Here is a 20,307-nt window from a genome sequence, read left to right on the forward strand (position 1 = left end):
CTTGTATGTCTTCTATTTTCTAATTATTGCTCCCACAGTTGATTTCTTCACACCAAGCTGCTTGCTTATTGCAGATTCACTCTTCCCAGCCTGGTGCAGGTCTACAATTTGGTTCTGGTCCTTCGACAGCTTTTTGGTCTTCACCATAGTGGAGTTTGGAGTGTGACTGTTTGAGGTTGTGGACATGTGTCTTTTATACTGATAACAAGTCCAAACAGGAGCCATTAATACAGGTAATGAGTGGAGGACAGAGGAGCCTCTTAAAGAAGAAGAAAAATAAAAAATGGGTAGTCTATTGCGCTACAGTGTTGAAATGTGAACCAAGTAAATAAATGGGAACCAAATATTAAATAAATAGGTGATAGTATAGGTGAATACTAAAGCTGCTATATCTGCAGGTGCACAAAACCAATAACATATAATGTCGTTACGTCACGGTCTCATGACGGTCTCGTGACGGTCTTGTTACGTCACAAGACCGTGACGTAACGACGTAGGAAGCGAAACCTATGCAATCAGCCGGAGGCCAACGGAAGTAAGTCGGCTTGTCATCACCCCGCGTCCTATGCTGTAGCGCGAATTGACGATTTTAAACCCTTTTATGAAGATTTGAATAAATAATTTTACCACCGTACACAACGTCCTTCACTATTGTGGCATCTATCTTTTCACCTCATCCTTTGGCTCCATCCCTGAGATACACGGACACACGGATCCCAGGACCTCCAACGCCCCAGGACATAATTGGAATCCATTCAGGAGTGGCGGCGCTGACCCAACAGAAGGAGGAACCCTTTGCCCTATGCGCATATACCATCGGTTGAAGGTAAGGGCAATAGGAGATAAGTTATAGGATTCAAACACCATGTCTAGATGATCCATCCATTTGATTTGCTCCTCAAGATCATCCATTTGCTATTCCATTTATAGACTCTATTTACAGTGTTTATTGCCTCCAGTGGGGCAGTCACCTTCATGTTTTGGGCTCTCCTAGCCCACTTTTTTCAATGGAGATGGGTTTTAGGACAAACCTCGTTGACTGCGGCCAACTTGTGTAAGAGTTGGGTGTGGGACTAGGGGGAAAATTGAGGGGGGTACTGTTTTGCTGAATGCTTTCCCGGATCCCCTCAATTTTGTTAATGAAATAATCCGATAATTCATTGCAAAATTCTTGTGTGTCAGAGTTGGGGGCTTCCAAACAGACCGGATTCATGGTCTGGGTGACAAGCTTGAAGAGCTCGCGGGGGCGGTTTAGGGCATTAGAGATGATGTAGGAAAAATGTTTTTTTTTGGCCTTAAAAATTTCTTTGTGGTATTTTTTTGTTACTACCTTATAGGTGGTGTGGTTTTCATCTGAGGCGCTTCTTTTCCAAGCTGCTCCTGCTCTTCTGCGCTCTTGCTTTATCAACGCCAGCTGGTCGTTAAACCAGCCGGCGTTGTTTTTCCGGATGCAAGTTTTGCGTTTCGGTGCTACTACATCGGCTGACTGTAGTAACGCTGCGTTTATGGCATCCAGGGTTTCAGTGGCTGATTGGTGAGATTGGATTGTTTTTATTTTGTTCCCCAATGTTGTTTTGAAGAGTTCTGAATGGAGCTTCTTCTGAGATCTTGTCCAGTGCGTAGTCACTGGTTTTGATGTTTTTATTGATGGGGCGTTTTTAATAATTATGAATTTGATTATATGGTGGTCTGTCCATGGTAGGGGCTCATTTTTTTGGATTTTTACTTCCAGCTCTTGTCTGAAAATAAGATCAAGGGTGTGACCTGAGGTATGCGTGGGCCCACACACTAGCTGCTGCAGCCCTAGTGCTTTCAAGTGGTCAATGCAGGCGTCAGCAATGGGATCCTGTGGGGAGTTGGCCCAGAGGTTAAAGTCACCCAGCAGCAATAGATGTTTGCTGTTTAGGGTGTAAGTGGAGATGAACTCTGTTAAAGAAGAAAGAAGCTGCGATTTTGGACCCGGTGGTCTATAGCAGAGTAGGATATGGACGGTTTGTTTGGGGATTTGTTTGAAGTTGCAGCGAGAGGGTTTCCATGAAAGGAAGTGGGCTTTGGAGGATTGGTTTAGTGACCGAGAGGTGACTCTTGTGGATCACCGCCAATCCTCCACCTCTTTGCCCCACTCTGTTTTCTGTTATTATGCGATAATTTTCTGGCACCAGTTCACGTAGAATGGTGTTACAGTCTGCTGAAAGCCAGCTTTCTGTAATGAAAAGGCAGTCTAAATCGCATTGTAGGATGAGATCATGGATTTCAAGTCGGTGTCTTACTGCCGATCTTGTGTTGACCAGTGCGCATGATATGCGTTTTGGTTGGGATAGGTTGGTGCCATGTTTAGCGGTCGATCGTCGATCGATTCTAAACAGTCGTTCTTTCTTTAAGGCATTTTTGGTGGCGGTCGGCAGTATTGAGGCAAATGGCTTTATGCCCCAAATGGTTACTGCCGAATATCTCAGATTGGTCATGATTGTTGACGTCCTGGGGGGCGAAGTATTATCGGGGGGGGGGGTTCCGTAATGCTCGGAGGGACGATTCACTGAATCGTACTTCCCTGTTTGATCCAGAGGAAGGCGAAAAACCTCTGTCCGTGCTAAGCCAATGTGCCGTGGCAGGGCAAAAAATTCCTTCCTGACCCCCCAAGGGGCGATCGGATGGATCTCTGGATCAAGCTACTACGGAAGCCTGTGGTAACTTTTAGGGGGGGTGCCAATAGGGAGTTATTGGGTTGAGAATGGGGTGGGGGATAAGAATCTAGGGGTGTAACAAGCTGGGCCCGGGCTGAAGGCCTGTGCTCCTGCTGGGGGGCTATGCAGCTGGGTGGCTAAATCCTACTAGGAAGAGGGCTGTTGGACTGTTTGGAGGTGGATGGGGGGTGGATGGGAGGTGGATAGGAGGGGGTGACTCGTTTGAGGGAGTTTTTGGAAGATGCACGGTGTAACTCCGTGTATCTTGCCGCGCGACGCTAGGCCGCGGCTGAAGCCACGGTCTTTCCTTAAAATGCGGCCGCCGACTAGATCCAGAAGGTGGCGCGGGGGCCGCGGCTTGTCCTGAAAAGGACGGCCGCTGCAGGCAGTGGTGCGAAGGGGTACCCCTGTGAACCAGGGGCTTACCTTACGGAGGGAGCCGGAAGCCAGGGGAAGGCCAGAGGGAGCGGAACGAACGATGCTGGGCTGGACCGGCAGACCCTGCCTGTTCTGGTGCCTGAGCCACACGTCCTACTCCTAGGATCGTGCGCCATAGGTACAGGCAAGCACCAGATTCTAGCCCTGGGGGAGCACGGGGAGGACTGTGTAGCAGATGGGTACTCACGGAGCACACAAAAAACACGTAGACTGTGGTTCAGGGATGCAATGTCATCCCTGGCCAGCAGCTGGCGCCAGAGGGGTTCTGGCAGAGTAAGTTTCTCCAGCAGCCAATCAGAGGAGCTTTTCCCTTGTGGGGCGTGCTGGAGAGGGGTATATCTGTGACAGGTGTCATGTGTTCTAAAATCTTCGCGGGGTCCCGTTCCAGGTGCGGCATCCACCTTCAGGGTGTGCGCATCCATGGACCCCGCCGGCGTAGCCCACCTGGCCAAAGTTGCAGGCTACGAAAACCCTCATCCGGAGGTACAAGGGGACCCCAGTCAATTTTGGTTGGGTTCCTGATTATATTGAGAGGATCCCAGGCTGGGTGCCGTTCGATTGGGGAGTCGGTTTGAGGAGGACCCGGAGGCAGGTCGTCCAACAGAGCCTGAACAAACCAATTGGGGACCAGAGTACTGACAGGTATGTTTGCTGTCATCTGGTGACCAACGCAGAAATGTACTGGGAGGATTTGCTTCATTTACAGTATCTACCTAGCTCCTTTATTGTAATTGGCCTGTGAGACAGGCCTGCATCCTCCCAGAAATCCTAAGTGACACCTTGGCTGCCAGACTTATACAAAGAGGTCTGTCCGGGGGCACTTTACCCACTCCGATGAAGTGGCGACGAGTTACAAATTGGTACTACGCAGAGCAGTACTGACTGCTCCATTAATATCCAGGCCTGATACTGCAAGGTTCTTCTTTTCTCTCTATTCATCAACTTTGCCCTTCCTAATTGATGTTGATGTTGGCCTGGAAAAAAAAGCATTGGAAAAAAACTTTTTTCACTCTCTGGACCGTCGCTCACTGTTTTGTCTCTACAATTGCACCCCTGGACAATGCCAGGGTAACTTAATAGGCCGATCCCAAATCAACCAGAGGCTCCTCCGGGGGTAGCGCTACAATACAGGTATGTGAGAGCCAGAAATCTTGCTTGTTTGTAGAGGAAACCGAATACCACACCATAATTTGCAAATATTTTTTTTCCAAATCAGACGATGTGATTGGATTTGTTTCCACATTTTGTCTCTCATAGTTGAGGTGTACCTATGATCACAATTATCTAGCCCCTTCTCATCTTTATACGTGGGAGAACTTGTACAATTGGTGGGGACTAAGGGCCAAATCCTCAGCCAGGCGGCGTAACTTAACTTTCAGCAGTTAAGTTACACTGACTTAAAGTTTTTACCTAAGTGCCTGATCCACAAAGCACTTACGTAAAAATTTCAAGCAGTGTAAGTTAAGTGCCGCCGTCGTAAGGCGTTCCTCCTCTCCGGGGGGCGTTTACAATTTAAATGAGGCGCGCTCCCGCGCCGGCCGTACTGCGCATGCGTGTGACGTCATTTTCCCGACGTGCATCGCGCGAACGTAATTGACGCCGGGCGGCTTTGTGGATTGCGACGGGACACTAAAGTTGCGACGGGTGAAAAAAAGACGCGCCGGGAAAACAAATAATTAAAAAAAAAAATGACAGCGTCGCTCAGCATGCATTCCTGAGAGGGAGAACTCCATGCCAATTTTCAAAGAAAAAACCGGCATGGGTTCCCCCCCCAGGAGCATACCAGGCCCTTAGGTCTGGTATGGGTTGTAAGGAGACCCCCCCACGCCGAAAAATCGACGTAGGGGGTCCCCCTACAATCCATACCAGACCCGTATCCAAAGCACGCTACCCGGCCAGCCAGGAAGGGAGTGGGGACGAGCGAGCGCCCCCCCCCCCTCCTGAGCCGTGCCAGGCCGCATGCCCTCAACATGGGGGGGTTGGGTGCTCTGGGGCAGGGGGGCGCACTGCGGGCCCCCCCACCCTAGAGCACCCTGTCCCCATGTTGATGAGGACAGGACCTCTTCCCGACAACCCTTGCCATTGGTTGTCGGGGTCTGCGGGCGGAGGCTTATCGGAATCTGGGAGTCCCCTTTAATAAGGGGGCCCCCAGATACCGGCCCCCCACCCTAAGTGAATGGATATGGGGTACATCGTACCCCTATCCATTCACCTGTAGGCAAAAAGTAAAAGTTAATAAACACACAACACAAGGCTTTTTAAAATATTTTATTATTCTGCTCCGGAGGCCCCCCCTGTCTTCGTTATTAGCTCAATTTCCAGGGGGGGCTTCTTCTTCCACTCTCCGGGGGTCTTCTCCGCTCTCCGGGGGGGGGCTTCTCCGGACTCCGGGGGGCTTCTTCCATCTTCTCCCCTCTTCCGCTGTTGACTCGGCGAACCCCGGTTCTTCTGGAGATGTCCGGTGCCTTCTTCTTCAGCGCTGGCTGCCTGCTATGTTTGTGTGTTAGCTCAATTAGTAACAGGCAGCCAGCGCGGTCTTCTGTGACGTCATCTTGTTCTCTTCTGTTCTTCCGATCTTGCCTCGTCGCCTCTTGTCGCTGTAATGATGGAAGCGCGCCTTGCATCACATTTATATAGGCATCACCGTCCCATGATGCTCCGGTAGGTACCCACGTGGTGGGTGCCTACCCACGTGCACCCACCACGTGGGTACCTGCCGGGGCATGATGGGACGGTGATGCCTATATAAATGTGATGCAAGGCGCGCTTCCATCATTACAGCGACAAGAGGCGACGAGGCAAGATCGGAAGAACAGAAGAGAAGAAGATGACGTCACAGAAGACCGCGCTGGCTGCCTGTTACTAATTGAGCTAACACACAAACATAGCAGGCAGCCAGCGCTGAAGAAGAAGGCACCGGACATCTCCAGAAGAACCGGGGTTCGCCGAGTCAACAGCGGAAGAGGGGAGAAGATGGAAGAAGACCCCCGGAGAGCGGAGAAGCCCCCCCCGGAGTCCGGAGAAGCCCCCCCCGGAGAGCGGAGAAGACCCCCGGAGAGTGGAAGAAGAAGCCCCCCCTGGAAATTGAGCTAATAACGAAGACAGGGGGGGCCTCCGGAGCAGAATAATAAAATATTTTAAAAAGCCTTGTGTTGTGTGTTTATTAACTTTTACTTTTTGCCTACAGGTGAATGGATAGGGGTACGATGTACCCCATATCCATTCACTTAGGGTGGGGGGCCGGTATCTGGGGGCCCCCTTATTAAAGGGGACTCCCAGATTCCGATAAGCCTCCGCCCGCAGACCCCAACAACTAACGGCAAGGGTTGTCGGGAAGAGGTCCTGTCCTCATCAACATGGGGACAGGGTGCTCTGGGGTGGGGGGGCCCGCAGTGCGCCCCCCTGCCCCAGAGCACCCAACCCCCCCATGTTGAGGGCACGCGGCCTGGCACGGCTCAGGAGGGGGGGGGCGCTCGCTCGTCCCCACTCCCTTCCTGGCTGGCCGGGTAGCGTGCTTTGGATACGGGTCTGGTATGGATTGTAGGGGGACCCCCTACGTCAATTTTTCGGCGGAGGGGGGGTCTCCTTACAACCCATAACAGACCTACGGGCCTGGTATGCTCCTGGGGGGGAACCCATGCCGGTTTGGAATTTACAAATTGCCGTGGAGTTCTCCCTCGGGAATGCATACCAAATGCCGTCGCTTGAATGGGCCTTTACAAGGTGTGACTAACTTTAGACCATGTAAAAGCAGCCCTAGTTTTACACCAGGCAAACTAACACTTACGGCGAAAAAACTAGGCACAAAAGCTTTGAGGATCGCCCTAAGTGCTAATTTGCATACTAACAGAGGCATTTCGACTCGAAATGCCCCCAGTGGCGGATGCGGTACTGCATCCTAAGATCCGGCAGTGTAAGTCCCTTACAGATGTCGGATCTTCTGCCTAACTTAGGAAAACTGCTTCTGAGGATCAGTTCCAAAGTTAGAACCAGAGATACGACGGCTTACGCCGGAGTATCTCTTTTGTGGATTTGGCCCTAAATACTTTTTTGCTCCACTGTATCTGGTAGCCCAGTCTTATGGAAAGAAGCCTCCTCTACAGAATAATTGGTGACAGGACCTCCTCTTATATCGCTTACCCTCTGAAGTAGATGGTGATTCCTCATTGGGGTTCTTGCTCTTTCTCTCTTTCACTGAAAATAAAAAATGCACAGACATTAATCTCTCTATCCCGACATGTTACCTTATTTTAGAAGCAGAATTGTTTTCTTTTCAGTACACAAATAATACAGTATATGCTTATTTATTTAATTGATACAGTATAACAGTGCAAAGATTGCTGCTCAGGTAGCTGCCTACAATAAGCTCTCACCCGATTGGCTGATTTGGGTATGGCATGACATCATTGTCCTGTGCACCGCCATGCTGTATAAGACCTCATGTGCACACATTGGTGGATACATTTGGTCCCCTGTAAACAGTCGGGGCTCTGAGGGTGCTGCCTGGACATTATGCCAATAGTCCCCAACTGCCTTTGTCTTGTCACATTCGGCTCCCCATCACAGAATGCTCCGGAAGTGACGTTCCCTTCGCCGCCATCTTGCTACACCCCACACTCCTGCACACTAATGATAGAGTGAGAAGGGGGCAAGCGGACATCTTGTTACACCCACCGGAGTTTTAGATTTCACAGTTATTTTCAACACAAAACGGAGCTTATGTGCTTAAATACAGGATTTGCAAATCCGACGGACTGTTTGCATGTTAAATCTTATGCCGCGTACACACGATCATTTTTCGTCATGAAAAAAACGTTGTTTTTCAAAAACGTCATTTAAAATGATGGTGTGTGGGCTACACATAATTTTTCAGGTTCTGAAAAACGACAACATTTTTTTTCGAACATGCTGCATTTTTTAACGTTGTTTTAAACGATGTCGTTTTTCGGGTTGTAAAAAATGGTTGTGTGTGGGCTAAAACGACGAAAAAAACCTGCACAAACGCTCAGAAGCAAATTATGAGACGGGAGCGCTCGTTCTGGTAAAACTACCGTTCATAATGGAGTAAGCACATTCATCACGCTGTAACAGACAGAAAAGCGCATTGGGAAAACGTCGTTTTTTTTCATGCTGAAAAATGATCGTGTGTACGCGGCATTAAAAGCAGCAGCAAACCTGCTGGCCTTACATGGTTTATACAGTGAATAATAGTGCAGCGCAAAAACAGGAGCAATTAAATAATACAATAACATGAAATAGGAAAAAAGTCCATAATGTGCTCTGGTGCAGAAAATATTCCAACAGTAAAGGTAGGTGCAAAACACAATCCAGGAGTGATGTCCAAGAAAGAAGAAACCTCCACCAAATGGAAAGGATGGCCTCTCACCTTACTACTCAGACCAACAAAGGGTCAATCAGCATGAATAAAGCACAGCAAGCTTCCTGCTCTCAGGGATGTCAGCAGTATGTAGAGACTCGATCTCACAACAGCAGCCAGATAAGCGGATAAAGTGGAGCATTCAGGGCATGTAAAAAAGAAGAGGAAATCTAGTGCTCTCTGAAGCAAACCGATCATTTATTGAAATAAAACAAAGAACAACTCACATGTAAAAGCACTCTCGTCTGAGTGCTGAGGTACAGGCATAAAACACAGTGTATCCGATCGTGATACACATGGGAAAGCGATAGCGGGTGACGTCATGCGTAGCCCCTCCCCCTCGTGCGCGTTACGTCCCGGTGGGCGGGACTTCTTCAGTGTGGGGTGAAAGAGGATCCCAACCTGTCCTTTGCCACCGAAACCTGCTCTATGCCACCACAATCTGTCCTTTGCCACCCCAGCCTGCCCTATGCCACCGCAACCTGCCCTATGCTACCGACCTTTGCCACCCCAGCCTGCCCTATGCCACTGCAACCTGCCCTATGCCACTGCAACCTGTCCTTTGCCACCCTAGCGTGCCCTATGCCACCGCAACCTGCCCAATGCCACCTGTCCTTTGCCACCCTAGCGTGCCCTATGCCACCGCAACCTGCCCTATGCCACCACCACCTGTCCTATGCCAACACAACCTGCCCTATGCCACTGCAATCTGTCCTTTGCCACCCCAGCGAGCGTGCCCTATGCCACCTCAATCTGCCCTATGCTACCTCAACCTGTCCTATGCCACAGCAACCTGTCCTTTGCCACCCCAGCATGCCCTATACCACCCAACCTGCCCTATACCACCCTATACTATCATTTACAGGGGCCGTTTGGGGGTAAGCCCCATGACCCACGCTGCCTGCAGGGTGCTGGGCAGGATAGACAGGAGGGGGGGTGACACCATGTTTTGCCGCACCAAGTGACACCAACCCTAGTGACGCCACTGTGTATTAGACATTTATTTCTGCATATAAGAGCAGTGTATGGGACTTTTTGCTAAGATTGTGTTTCAATTTATTTTGCTGCAATTATATGGAGCATGAATTGTGTGCATGTTGAGTGACATCACACAGGCACCATTCAGATGATTTTTCACATTTGTAGCAATCTTTTTGGTTGATACATTTATTTTTCCTAGTTCATTTCACCTAGCACCCAAGTTATGTATGCACTGGTCCTTTTACTTATTACATTCGATGAATTCCTATCTGATAGACGTTATCGGCAGCCCAATGGCCAACTGAAGAAAACACGTATGGCAATGACGCTGCAAATTGCGAGGCAGTGGCTTGGCGGCAGGAAGTGATATTACCAGCGTGTAAGAAACTTTGCAACAAATTCATAGGAAACAATTTGCTTCAGAAAACTATTTGAAGAAAAAATAGGTTTGAGTTTTACATTTACTTTGTAATTTTCCCAGTCAATGCGTTCCTATGAAACTCCTTTCTATCCGCAAGATTTATTGATTATTAGAATTTAACAAATCATCTTTCCAAACGTTTCCGTTTCTATTTCTCTCTCTTTATCGCCCCTCCTTTGCTAGACTCCCCGCCCATATCTCATCTCTTTGCACTATTAATACTATTACATGCTGCACATCCTCTCTCTTCTATTAACAGCAGTGGCGGCTGGTGCTCTATTTTTTTGGGGGGGCGCAAACAAAACCCCAGTCAACCCCCCCCCCCCCCCCCCGCAACTCGCAGACAATGGGACCTGCAGACAGACAGAGAGACAGATAGATAGATAGACAGACAGATAATAAAACAAATATATAGATAGATAGATAGATAGATAGATAGATAGATAGATAGATAATTAGATAGATAAATAGATAATTAGGCAGATAGCTATAGATAGATAGATGGATAGATAGAGGGAGGGGGAGGGAGCGAGAGATAGAGCTATATATAATTAGATAGATAATTAGATAGACAGACAGATAGATAGATAGAGAGACATAGCTAGATAGAGCTATAGATAAATAGATAATTAAACAGATAGATAGATGGAGGGAGGGAGGGGGAGAGAGATAGAGCTATAGATAATTAGATAGATAGATAATTAGACATACAGATAGATAATTAGATAGATAGATAGATAGATAATTAGACAGACATATAGATATAGATAATTAGATAGATCGATAGATAGATCGATAGATAGATAGATAATCAGACAGACAGATATAGATAGATAATTAGATAGAGAGCGATAGATAGATAGATAGATAGACAGACAATTAAACAGATAGAGAGAGACAGAGAAAGAGAGAGAGAGAGAGAGGGAGAGCGATAGATAGATAGATAGATAGATAGATAGATAGATAGATAGATAGATAGATAGATAGAGCTGTAGATAGATAAAGAGATAGAGCTGTAGATAGATAATTAAACAGACAGATATATAGATATAGATAGATAATTAGATGGATATAGATAGATAGACAGATAGATAGATAGATAGATAGATAATCAGACAGACAGCTAGCTATAGATAATTAGATAGACAGACAAATAGATAGATAGATAGATAGATAGATAGATAGATAGATAGAGACATAGAGATATAGAGCTATAGATAGATAGATAGATAGATAGAGACATAGAGCTATAGATAGATAGATAGATAGATAGATAGATAATTAAACAGACAGACATATAGATATAGATAGATAATTAGATAGATAAATAGATAATTAGGCAGATAGCTATAGATAGATAGATAGATAGATAGATAGATAGATAGATAGATAGATAGATAATTAAACAGACAGATAGATATAGATAGACAGACAGATAATTAGATAGATAAATAGATAGATAATTAGACAGAGGTAGCTAACAGATAGATAGATAGATAGATAGATAGAGACATAGATAGATAGAGACATAGATAGATAGAGACATAGATCTATAGAGAGAGAGAGAGAGATAGATAGAGCTATAGATAGATAGATAGATAGAGACATAGAGCTATAGATAGAGAGATAGATAGATAGAGAGAGATAGATAGATCTATAGATCGAGAGATAGATAGATAGAGCTATAGATAGAGCTATAGATAGATAGAGACATAGAGCTATAGATAGAGAGATAGATAGATAGAGAGAGATAGATAGATCTATAGATCGAGAGATAGATAGATAGATCTATAGATCGAGAGATAGATAGATAGAGCTATAGATAGAGCTATAGATAGATAGATAGATAGATAGATAGATAGATAGATCTATAGAAAGAGAGATAGATCTATAGAAAGAGAGATAGATAGATAGATAGATAGATAGAGCTATAGATAGAGAGATAGATCTATAGATAGAGAGATAGATCTATAGATAGAGAGATAGATCTATAGATAGAGAGATAGATCTATAGATAGAGAGATAGATCTATAGATAGAGAGATAGATCTATAGATAGAGAGATAGATCTATAGATAGAGAGATAGATCTATAGATAGATAGATAGATAGATAGATAGATAGATAGATAGATAGATAGATAGATAGATAGATAGATAGAGCTATAGAGAGATAGATAGATAGATAGATCTATAGATCGAGAGATAGATAGATAGAGCTATAGATAGAGCTATAGATAGATAGATAGATAGATAGATAGATAGATAGATAGATAGATCTATAGAAAGAGAGATAGATAGATAGAGAGAGCTATAGAGAGATAGAGAGAAAGAAAGAGAGAGAGAGAGAGAGAGAGAGAGAGAGAGAGAGAGAGAGAGAGAGAGAGAGAGAGAGAGAGAGAGAGGACAGGCAGGACAGTCAGATAGATTAGATAGACAGACAGAGATAAGAGATTTGTAAAGCACAGCTGCAGGACGCAGGCACTCTAAGCCCTCACACACATACAGGAGATGTGAAGCACGGCACCCTCCCCCTCCCTCCTGTCCTCTCTCAGTCCGATCACAGTACAGGCTGAGCATACAGCATAAGGTGGTGGACATGATGGGGTGGACAGGACAGACAATGAGACAAATAAAGTATTTTAATAAAGTTAATTACCTTAGTCCTCCTGGAGTCAAAAGCGAAGTAACACTGCCCTGGGGAAAGCACCGCCCATTTCCTTCTGCAGTGAGGAAGCAGCAGGACCCAATTAGAGAGGAGAGTGGAGACACTGGAGAGTGATTGGCTCATGGCGCACAGCACATAGCCACAGAGCTTAAAAAAAAACTGCAAATGAAGCGTCTTGCCTGCTGCATTGGCATGACGCTTCAATGATGCTATAGCAGTGCTCTGAGTCTTTGACCGGCGCTCACCCTGAACATGCACCGTCTTAAAGGACCTTTTTTTTTTCTTAAAGGGCCCAAAAAAAAAAAATTTTTTTTCATTTTTTTTTTTTTTTTTTTTTTACTGGCTTTGGGGAGAGGGGGGGCGGCGCCCATGCGCCCCCTATGGACGGGCCGCCGCTGAAAACAGAGGGGGTTATTTACGAAAGGCAAATCCACTTTGCACTACAAGTGCAAACTACAAGTGCAAAGTGCACATGAAATTGCACCGAAAGTGCACTTGGAAGTGCAGTCGCTGTAGATCCGAGGGGGACATGCCTCCGGAGCCGATGCGAGTGGCCAGCAGGCACGATGGCCGCCGGGCACCCGCGATCGCTCGTGACAGAGCGAGAACCGGGAGCTGTGTGTATAAAAACACACGGCTCCCGGTTCTTTCAGGGGGAGAAATTACTGATCGCCTATTCATACAAACTATGAACAGCGATCTGTCATTTCCCCTAGTAAGTCCCCCCCCCCCAGTTAGAACACAATTAACCTCTTGATCGCCCCTAGCGTTAACCCCTTCACTGCCAGTGACATTTTTACAGTAATCAAGGCATTTTTATAGCACTGATCGCTGTAAAATTGTCAATGGTCCCAAAAATGTGTCAAAAGTGTCCGATGTGTCCGCCATAACGTTGCAGTCCCAATAAAAATCGCATATCACCGCCATTACTAGTAAAAAAAAATAATAATAATAATAAAAATGCCATAATTTTATCCCCTATTTTTTTTACCAAAAATATGTAGAAGAAAACATATCGGCCTAAACTGAGAAAAAAAAGTAAAAGACATTGGGGGGTTATTTACAAAACGCAAACCCACTTTGCACTACAAGTGCACTGAAAGTCGCTGTAGATCTGAGGGGGACATGCAAGGAAAATAAAAAACAGCATTTTTTTCTTGTACATGATTTACCCACTTCCCGACCGCCGCATGTACATATATACGTCGGCAGAATGGCACGGACAGGCATATTGGCGTACCTGTACGTCCCTGCCTAGACGTGGGTCGGGGGTCCGATCGGGACCCCCCCCCCCCCCGGTACATGCGGCGGTCGGAAATCGCCGGGGAGCGGAGCGATCTGGGATGAGGGAGCGGCTATTCGTTTATAGCCGCTCCATCGCGATCGCTCCCCGGAGCTGAAGAACGGGGAGAGCCGTATGTAAACACGGCTTCCCCGTGCTTCACTGTGGCGGCGTATCGATCGTGTCATCCCTTTTATAGGGAGACACGATCAATGACGTCAGACCTACAGCCACACCCCCCTACAGTTGTAAACACACACTAGGTGAAGCCTAACTCCTACAGCGCCCCCTGTGGTTAACTCCCAAACTGCAACTGTCATTTTCACAATAAACAATGCAATTTAAATGCATTTTTTGCTGTGAAAATGACAATGGTCCCAAAAATGTGTCAAAATTGTCCGAAGTGTCCGCCATAATGTCGCAGTCACGAAAAAAATCGTTGATCGCCGCCAATAGTAGTAAAAAAAAATAATAATAAAACTATCCCCTATTTTGTAAACGCTATAAATTTTGCGCAAACCAACCGATAAACACTTATTGCGATTTTTTTTTTACCAAAAATAGGTAGAATAATACGTATCGGCCTAAACTGAGGAAAAAAACGTTTTTTATATATTTTTGGGGGATATTTATTATAGTAAAAAGTAAAAAATATTGCATTTATTTCCAAATTGTCGCTCTATTTTTGTTTATAGCGCAAAAAATAAAAACCGCAGAGGTGATCAAATACCACCAAAATAAAGCTCTATTTGTGGGGGGGGGAAAGGACGCCAATTTTGTTTGGGAGCCACGTCGCACGACCGCGCAATTGTCTGTTAAAGCGACGCAGTGCCGAATCGCAAAACCTGGCCGGGTCCTTTAGCAACAAAATGGTCCGGGGCTTAAGTGGTTAAAGCGACGCAGTGCCAAATTGTAAAAAAGTGCTCTGGTCAGGAAGGGGGTAAAATTTCCTGCTCCCAGTCTTACCGTTGTCCAGGCGCTGCTCTAGATCTGCTGCCACTTGATTCTCATCGATGGCCTTTAGAACGCTTACAGTAAGTTCCACGCCATACGAATCCCCGTAGTATTGCAGAATCAGCTTTGTGAGGTCTTCGGGGTCTTTATTTTCCAGCTTGCCTTGGGGGATCTTGTTGTAGCCGTCCTTAACTGTGAACTCTCGATCACTTAACTTGTTACGGAAGCTCTTCAGACTCCCACTATTCAATTCGTTCAGAGCCGCGAGCACGCGATCCTGGACCGTCTTCTCCATTCTCCTCTATGACTTGCTGATTCGGGACCCTGCTCGGTGTTCTTCGATCTCTGCAAACGTCTCTCTACAAGGAAGTTTGAATGTAAAACCGCAACTCAGACTTTGTAAGCGGAAAACGAAAGCAATTTTTTCTCTTCTATTATTCCCGCCAGAGATGCCCTGAATACATTTAACCACTTCCATACCGGGCCTATTCCTACACTCCCCTCCTACATGTAAAAATCATCAATTTTTTGGTAGAAAATTACTCAGAACCCCCCAAACAGGGGCGTACCTAGTGCATTTGGCGCCCGGGGCGGATCCTATATCTGGCACCCCCCCCCCACCTTAAAATGTAAAAACACCCCACTTTGCCCCCTGCATACCTCTGCATCCTTAAATATCTCTTTGTCACTATCGTGTACACCCTGCACCCCTGGACCCCTTTACATTACACAGCACCTCTAGACCCCTTTACATTACACAGCACCCTGCAACCCTTTACATTACACAGCACCCCTGGACCCCTTCACATTACAGAGCACCTCTAGACCCCTTTACATTACACAGCACCCTGCACCTCTAGACCCCTTTACATTACACAGCACCCTGAATCTCTGGACCCCTTTACATTACAGAGCACCCTGCACCTCTGGATCTCTTTACATTACATAGCACCCTGCACCTCTGGATCTCTTTACATTACACAGCACCCTGCACCTATGGAACCCTTTACATTACAGAGCACCCTGCACCTCTGGACCCCTTTACATTACAGAGCACCCCGCACCTCTGGACCCCTTTACATTACAGAGCACCCTGTACCTCTGGATCTCTTTACATTACACAGCACCCTGCACCTATGGAACCCTTTACATTACAGAGCACCCTGCACCTCTGGACCCCTTTACATTACAGAGCACCCTGCACCTCTGGACCCCTTTACATTACAGAGCACCCTGCACCTCTGGATCCCTTTACATTACACAGCACCTCTGGACCCCTGTACATTACACAGCCCCCTGCACCTCTGGATCCCTTTACATTACACAGCACCCTGCACCTCTGGACCCCTTTACATTACACAGCACCCCGCACCTCTGGACCCCTTTACATTACAGAGCACCCTGCACCTCTGGACCCCTTTACATTACACAGCACCTCTGGACCCCTTTACATTACACAGACCCCCACAGCTCTGGACGCCTGTATGTTACACAGACACACCCCCTAACAGTTCTGGACCCCCTGCATGTTAAACAGACCCCCGTACAGTACAGACCCCCACTATAGTGCAGACACCCCCCACAGTGCAGTCCCCCCTCACAGTGCAGAAACCCCCCCTATAGTGCAGTCGTCCCCCCTCCCCCACAGTGAAGACACCCCCACTATAGTGCAGACACCCCCCACAGTGCAGTCCCCCTTCACAGTGCAGAAACCCCCCCTATAGTGCAGTCCCCCCCCCACAGTGAAGACACCCCACCCTACAGTGCAGTCCCCCCCACAGTGCAGTCCCCCCCCCCCACAGTGCAGACACCCCCTGTGATACATTTGCCTATATGTCTCAGTTTAATTCTCCCTGCTTGCCATTGTGATTACCATCCGGTTATGGAAGTGCTAATGTCCCCTCACTATTTCTAAAGGTTAATTGATCTATTGTGTTGTGTGAAGGAGATCTGTGTTTATGTGGCTTGTGTTAATTATTCTGATTGCTTCATTGTGGTAATTATCTCTCTATATGCGGGGTCGAGTTGTCTAGTTAATGTATTCAGTACAACTAGTACTCAACTCCACTGATGTCATTATCTAAAGAAAATGTGTTTTCAGACTCGGCTCCGTCGTGTCTGCCTACTCATCTGTATGGAAGCCCCAGTGTGAGGGGGGCGGAGATTTGTCATTGTAACAGTTTTGGAAATGACATATAAGCTGTGTGTTATAACATTAAACTCTGTCTTGTTCTAGCAGTAAGCCTGGACTAATGTGTGGCTTAATGGGCGATCTCAGGAATATTCCTCCTAGTGGAATATTGGGTGATGTTCTTATGGGAAGAAGGGAATCTTTGACGGGGATATCATACCGATACCGTCACAAATTGGTTGGCAGCAGCGGGATTTTCCCTTCTACTCTCCTTTACACCCGGGATTCCAAGCAGACACTGGAAGAACTACTGGAAGTTCGTGGAAGGATTGCTAGCAACAAAACCGAACGGGTCATCATAGCAGAATCAATGGAGATAGACCAGGAGAACGGGATTGCAGCAACGCCAGCGGTACAAGAGATGGAGACACCAGTGATTCAGGAGGAGGAATCGCCAGCCAACAAGCTAATGAGAGAGAAGCTAGCATGGTTCGGCCCGAACCCAACGGCAGATGTGGTGCTGAGAGTGATGGAGCTACAGGAGGCTAAAGAAATAAGGGACGCAGAACTACAGTTAAAACTGGCAGCAGTCCAACAAGCAGCCGCACCTTCTCCGAACAGTGAGTACAGCACAGCAGACGCAAGGAAGATTCCGTTTAGCGCTTTTAAAGCTTTTGATGAAAAAGACTGTGAGATTGATAACTACCTGGCGGATTTTGAGCGACAATGTAACCTGCACCGAATAGCTAGAAGAGAGTGGGTTGCAATATTGTCAGGCAAACTGTCAGGCAAAGCTTCTGATGCTTTCCGGACCGTGCCAGATCAGGATATCCATAGCTACGCCAGGGTTAAAGAAGTGCTCCTGGCTCGTTATGCAGTAACCCCAGAGTCCCACCGACAGAAGTTCAGGGACTCACGCAAAACCACGAAAGACTCTTACGCGGAATGGGCATGCCAGTTGTCCCTGTCGGCCTCTAACTGGGTTAACAGCAGCCAGGCCACCACCGCAGAGGACATTTTGCAACTAATGCTCCTGGAGCAATTTTACAATCACATCCAGACGGATGTCAAAGACTGGGTGAGAGATCGCAGGCCCATGACTCTACCAGAGGCCGCGAAGTTGGCGGATGAATATGCGGATACTCGCAAGACAAACCAGGTCACACCACGGGAACAACCTCCACGACCAACGGCGCCCTCACACCCACCAGCCGCTAGATACCAACCGCCTAACAGACCGATGACATCTAGCCCTCGCTATCCACGCCAGGAGGACAACGAACAACGCTGCTTCCGGTGCAAACAGTTGGGTCACTTCAAGCAGAATTGCCCCATGAATGACAACACCAGGTCAAATTGGTCTCAACCTGGGTACCGCCCACCAGCAGCAGCCCATTGTGTAGACTCGGCTTGGGATCCCCAGGAGCTGGGTCAGGAAGAACCATTGGGCACCCCTTACGAAGCCCTCATGGTACAATCTGTTATTACGGACAACAGGGAACACCATTGTCAGCTGGTCATGGGTGACAGCCATGAGCCGGAGGGGCCTTGGAGGGAGCTGGGCAGAAAGAGGCACCGCCAGCTACCCTCCAAGAAGAAGAGGTCCTGGAAGTCATATAACCAGCGGACCTGGGAGGAGAAGAAGCGACTGGAGGAGATGGAATCGCAGCGGGCGCCCCAGATGCGGGCCGAGATGTTCGCCAAGGGCCCACCGGTGGCCCCTTACACCACCACCCAGTTCCTGATGATGAAGGACCAAGTGGAAAGCCTGCAGGACATGAGCAAGCAGGATCTGATCCGTGAGTACATAGAGCTGGAGGAGTGCATAAGCCGCATGGAGGAGGAGAACAACCACCTGAGGTCACAGCGGGCTGAACCCCCCAGGCTTCATGAACTGGAGATGGAGCTGGAGAAGCTCAAAGAGGAGAACCGGCGGCTGCGGAGGGAGCAGGGGGTGGCTGACCTTATGGGGCTCTGAGTCCTCTCCCCCCCCCCCCCGGACTCTGAGCACCAGTGCTACAGCATTTCAACAAATATAACTTTTTATTTTTATGAATCTCCTGTGATTGTCACTTCAGAGCCATAACCTGCCCCTCCCATAGCGGGACACCTAGATGGCGGCGCACAGACCCATTCGCCGTCTTCACACTGGTGGCATACCTGAGTCTGAAGCAGTTGCCAAGGGAGGTCAGTCATGCCAAACGGAGTTAACCTCGGACTAAAAGCTCTAAACCCGTCAACCCTACTGGACCAGGGAAGGTCCAACCGGGTTTTCCGGAGCAGGGAGAAAAAGGGGGGCCATTGTGATACATTTGCCTATATGTCTCAGTTTAATTCTCCCTGCTTGCCATTGTGATTACCATCCGGTTATTGAAGTGCTAATGTCCCCTCACTATTTCTAAAGGTTAATTGATCTATTGTGTTGTGTGAAGGAGATCTGTGTTTATGTGGCTTGTGTTAATTATTCTGATTGCTTCATTGTGGTAATTATCTCTCTATATGCGGGGTCAAGTTGTCTAGTTAATGTATTCAGTACAACAAGTACTCAACTCCACTGATGTCATTATCTAAAGAAAATGTGTTTTTAGACTCGGCTCCGTCGTGTCTGCCTACTCATCTGTATGGAAGCCCCAGTGTAAGAGGGGGGCGGAGATTTGTCATTGTAACAGTTTTGGAAATGACATATAAGCTGTGTGATATAACATTAAAGTCTGTCTTGTTCTAGCAGTAAGCCTGGACTAATGTGTGGCTTAATGGGCGATCTCAGGAATATCCCTCCTAGTGGAATATTGGGGTGATGTTCTTATGGAAGAAGGGAATCTTTGACGGGGATATCATACCGATACCGTCACACCCCCCTACAGTACAGACAGTCCCCCCCTACAGTGCAGACCCAGACCTCACCCTACAATACACTACAGACCCCCCCCCCTTCAGACCTCCCGCCTGTCATCTCGGCTCAGATGATCAGCGCTGGACATGATGCACCACATGGCACGTGTAGCAGTCTACATGAAGGGGGAGGAGGAGGAGGAGGAGGAGGAGGAGGAGGCGGCGGCGGCGGCTTCACTCTGGCTCTACTCGGCTGCATGAGACAGAAAGGGCAGCAGCGCGGCCAAGAGAGGAGGGTGTCATTCGAGCACGGCGAGCACCCCCTCCCCACTACAGCTACCGGCTCTCCTGGCTGCGATGATCTTACCTGTTTAAACCCGTGGCCGCCCGGGTTTTCTTTGCATCGGTCATAGAGGGGGGGGCGCCAGCCTGACATCGCCCCGCCCCCCCCAGTGTGTGGCGCCCCGCCCCACTTAGTACGCCTCTGCCCCCAAACATTATATGTGGGTTTTTTTGTTTTTTTTAACAGAAATATATGTTTT

At 47.6% G+C, this 20,307-nt stretch overlaps 1 protein-coding gene across 4 annotated transcripts in view; it reads right to left on the bottom strand.

Annotated features, from left to right (window-relative positions):
• LOC120943042 (apoptosis-associated speck-like protein containing a CARD) overlaps positions 1 to 20,307 on the bottom strand; it is a 50,481-nt gene that overhangs the window by 12,699 nt on the left and 17,475 nt on the right. For 2 of the 4 annotated variants that reach the window (XM_040356109.1, XM_040356105.1), the window contains one exon: positions 7,263 to 7,316. The exons of 1 other annotated variant lie outside the window; for it this stretch is intronic. In XM_040356109.1, coding sequence (XP_040212043.1) covers positions 7,263 to 7,316 — 54 coding nt within the window. Of the gene's footprint in view, positions 1 to 7,262; positions 7,317 to 14,814; positions 15,243 to 20,307 lie in introns of those variants that run through there. One more of the 4 variants, XM_040356107.1, reaches the window with a different exon arrangement.

This window comes from Rana temporaria, chromosome 6 (assembly GCF_905171775.1).
Source record: "Rana temporaria chromosome 6, aRanTem1.1, whole genome shotgun sequence".
NCBI classification, from domain to species: Eukaryota; Metazoa; Chordata; class Amphibia; order Anura; family Ranidae; genus Rana; species Rana temporaria.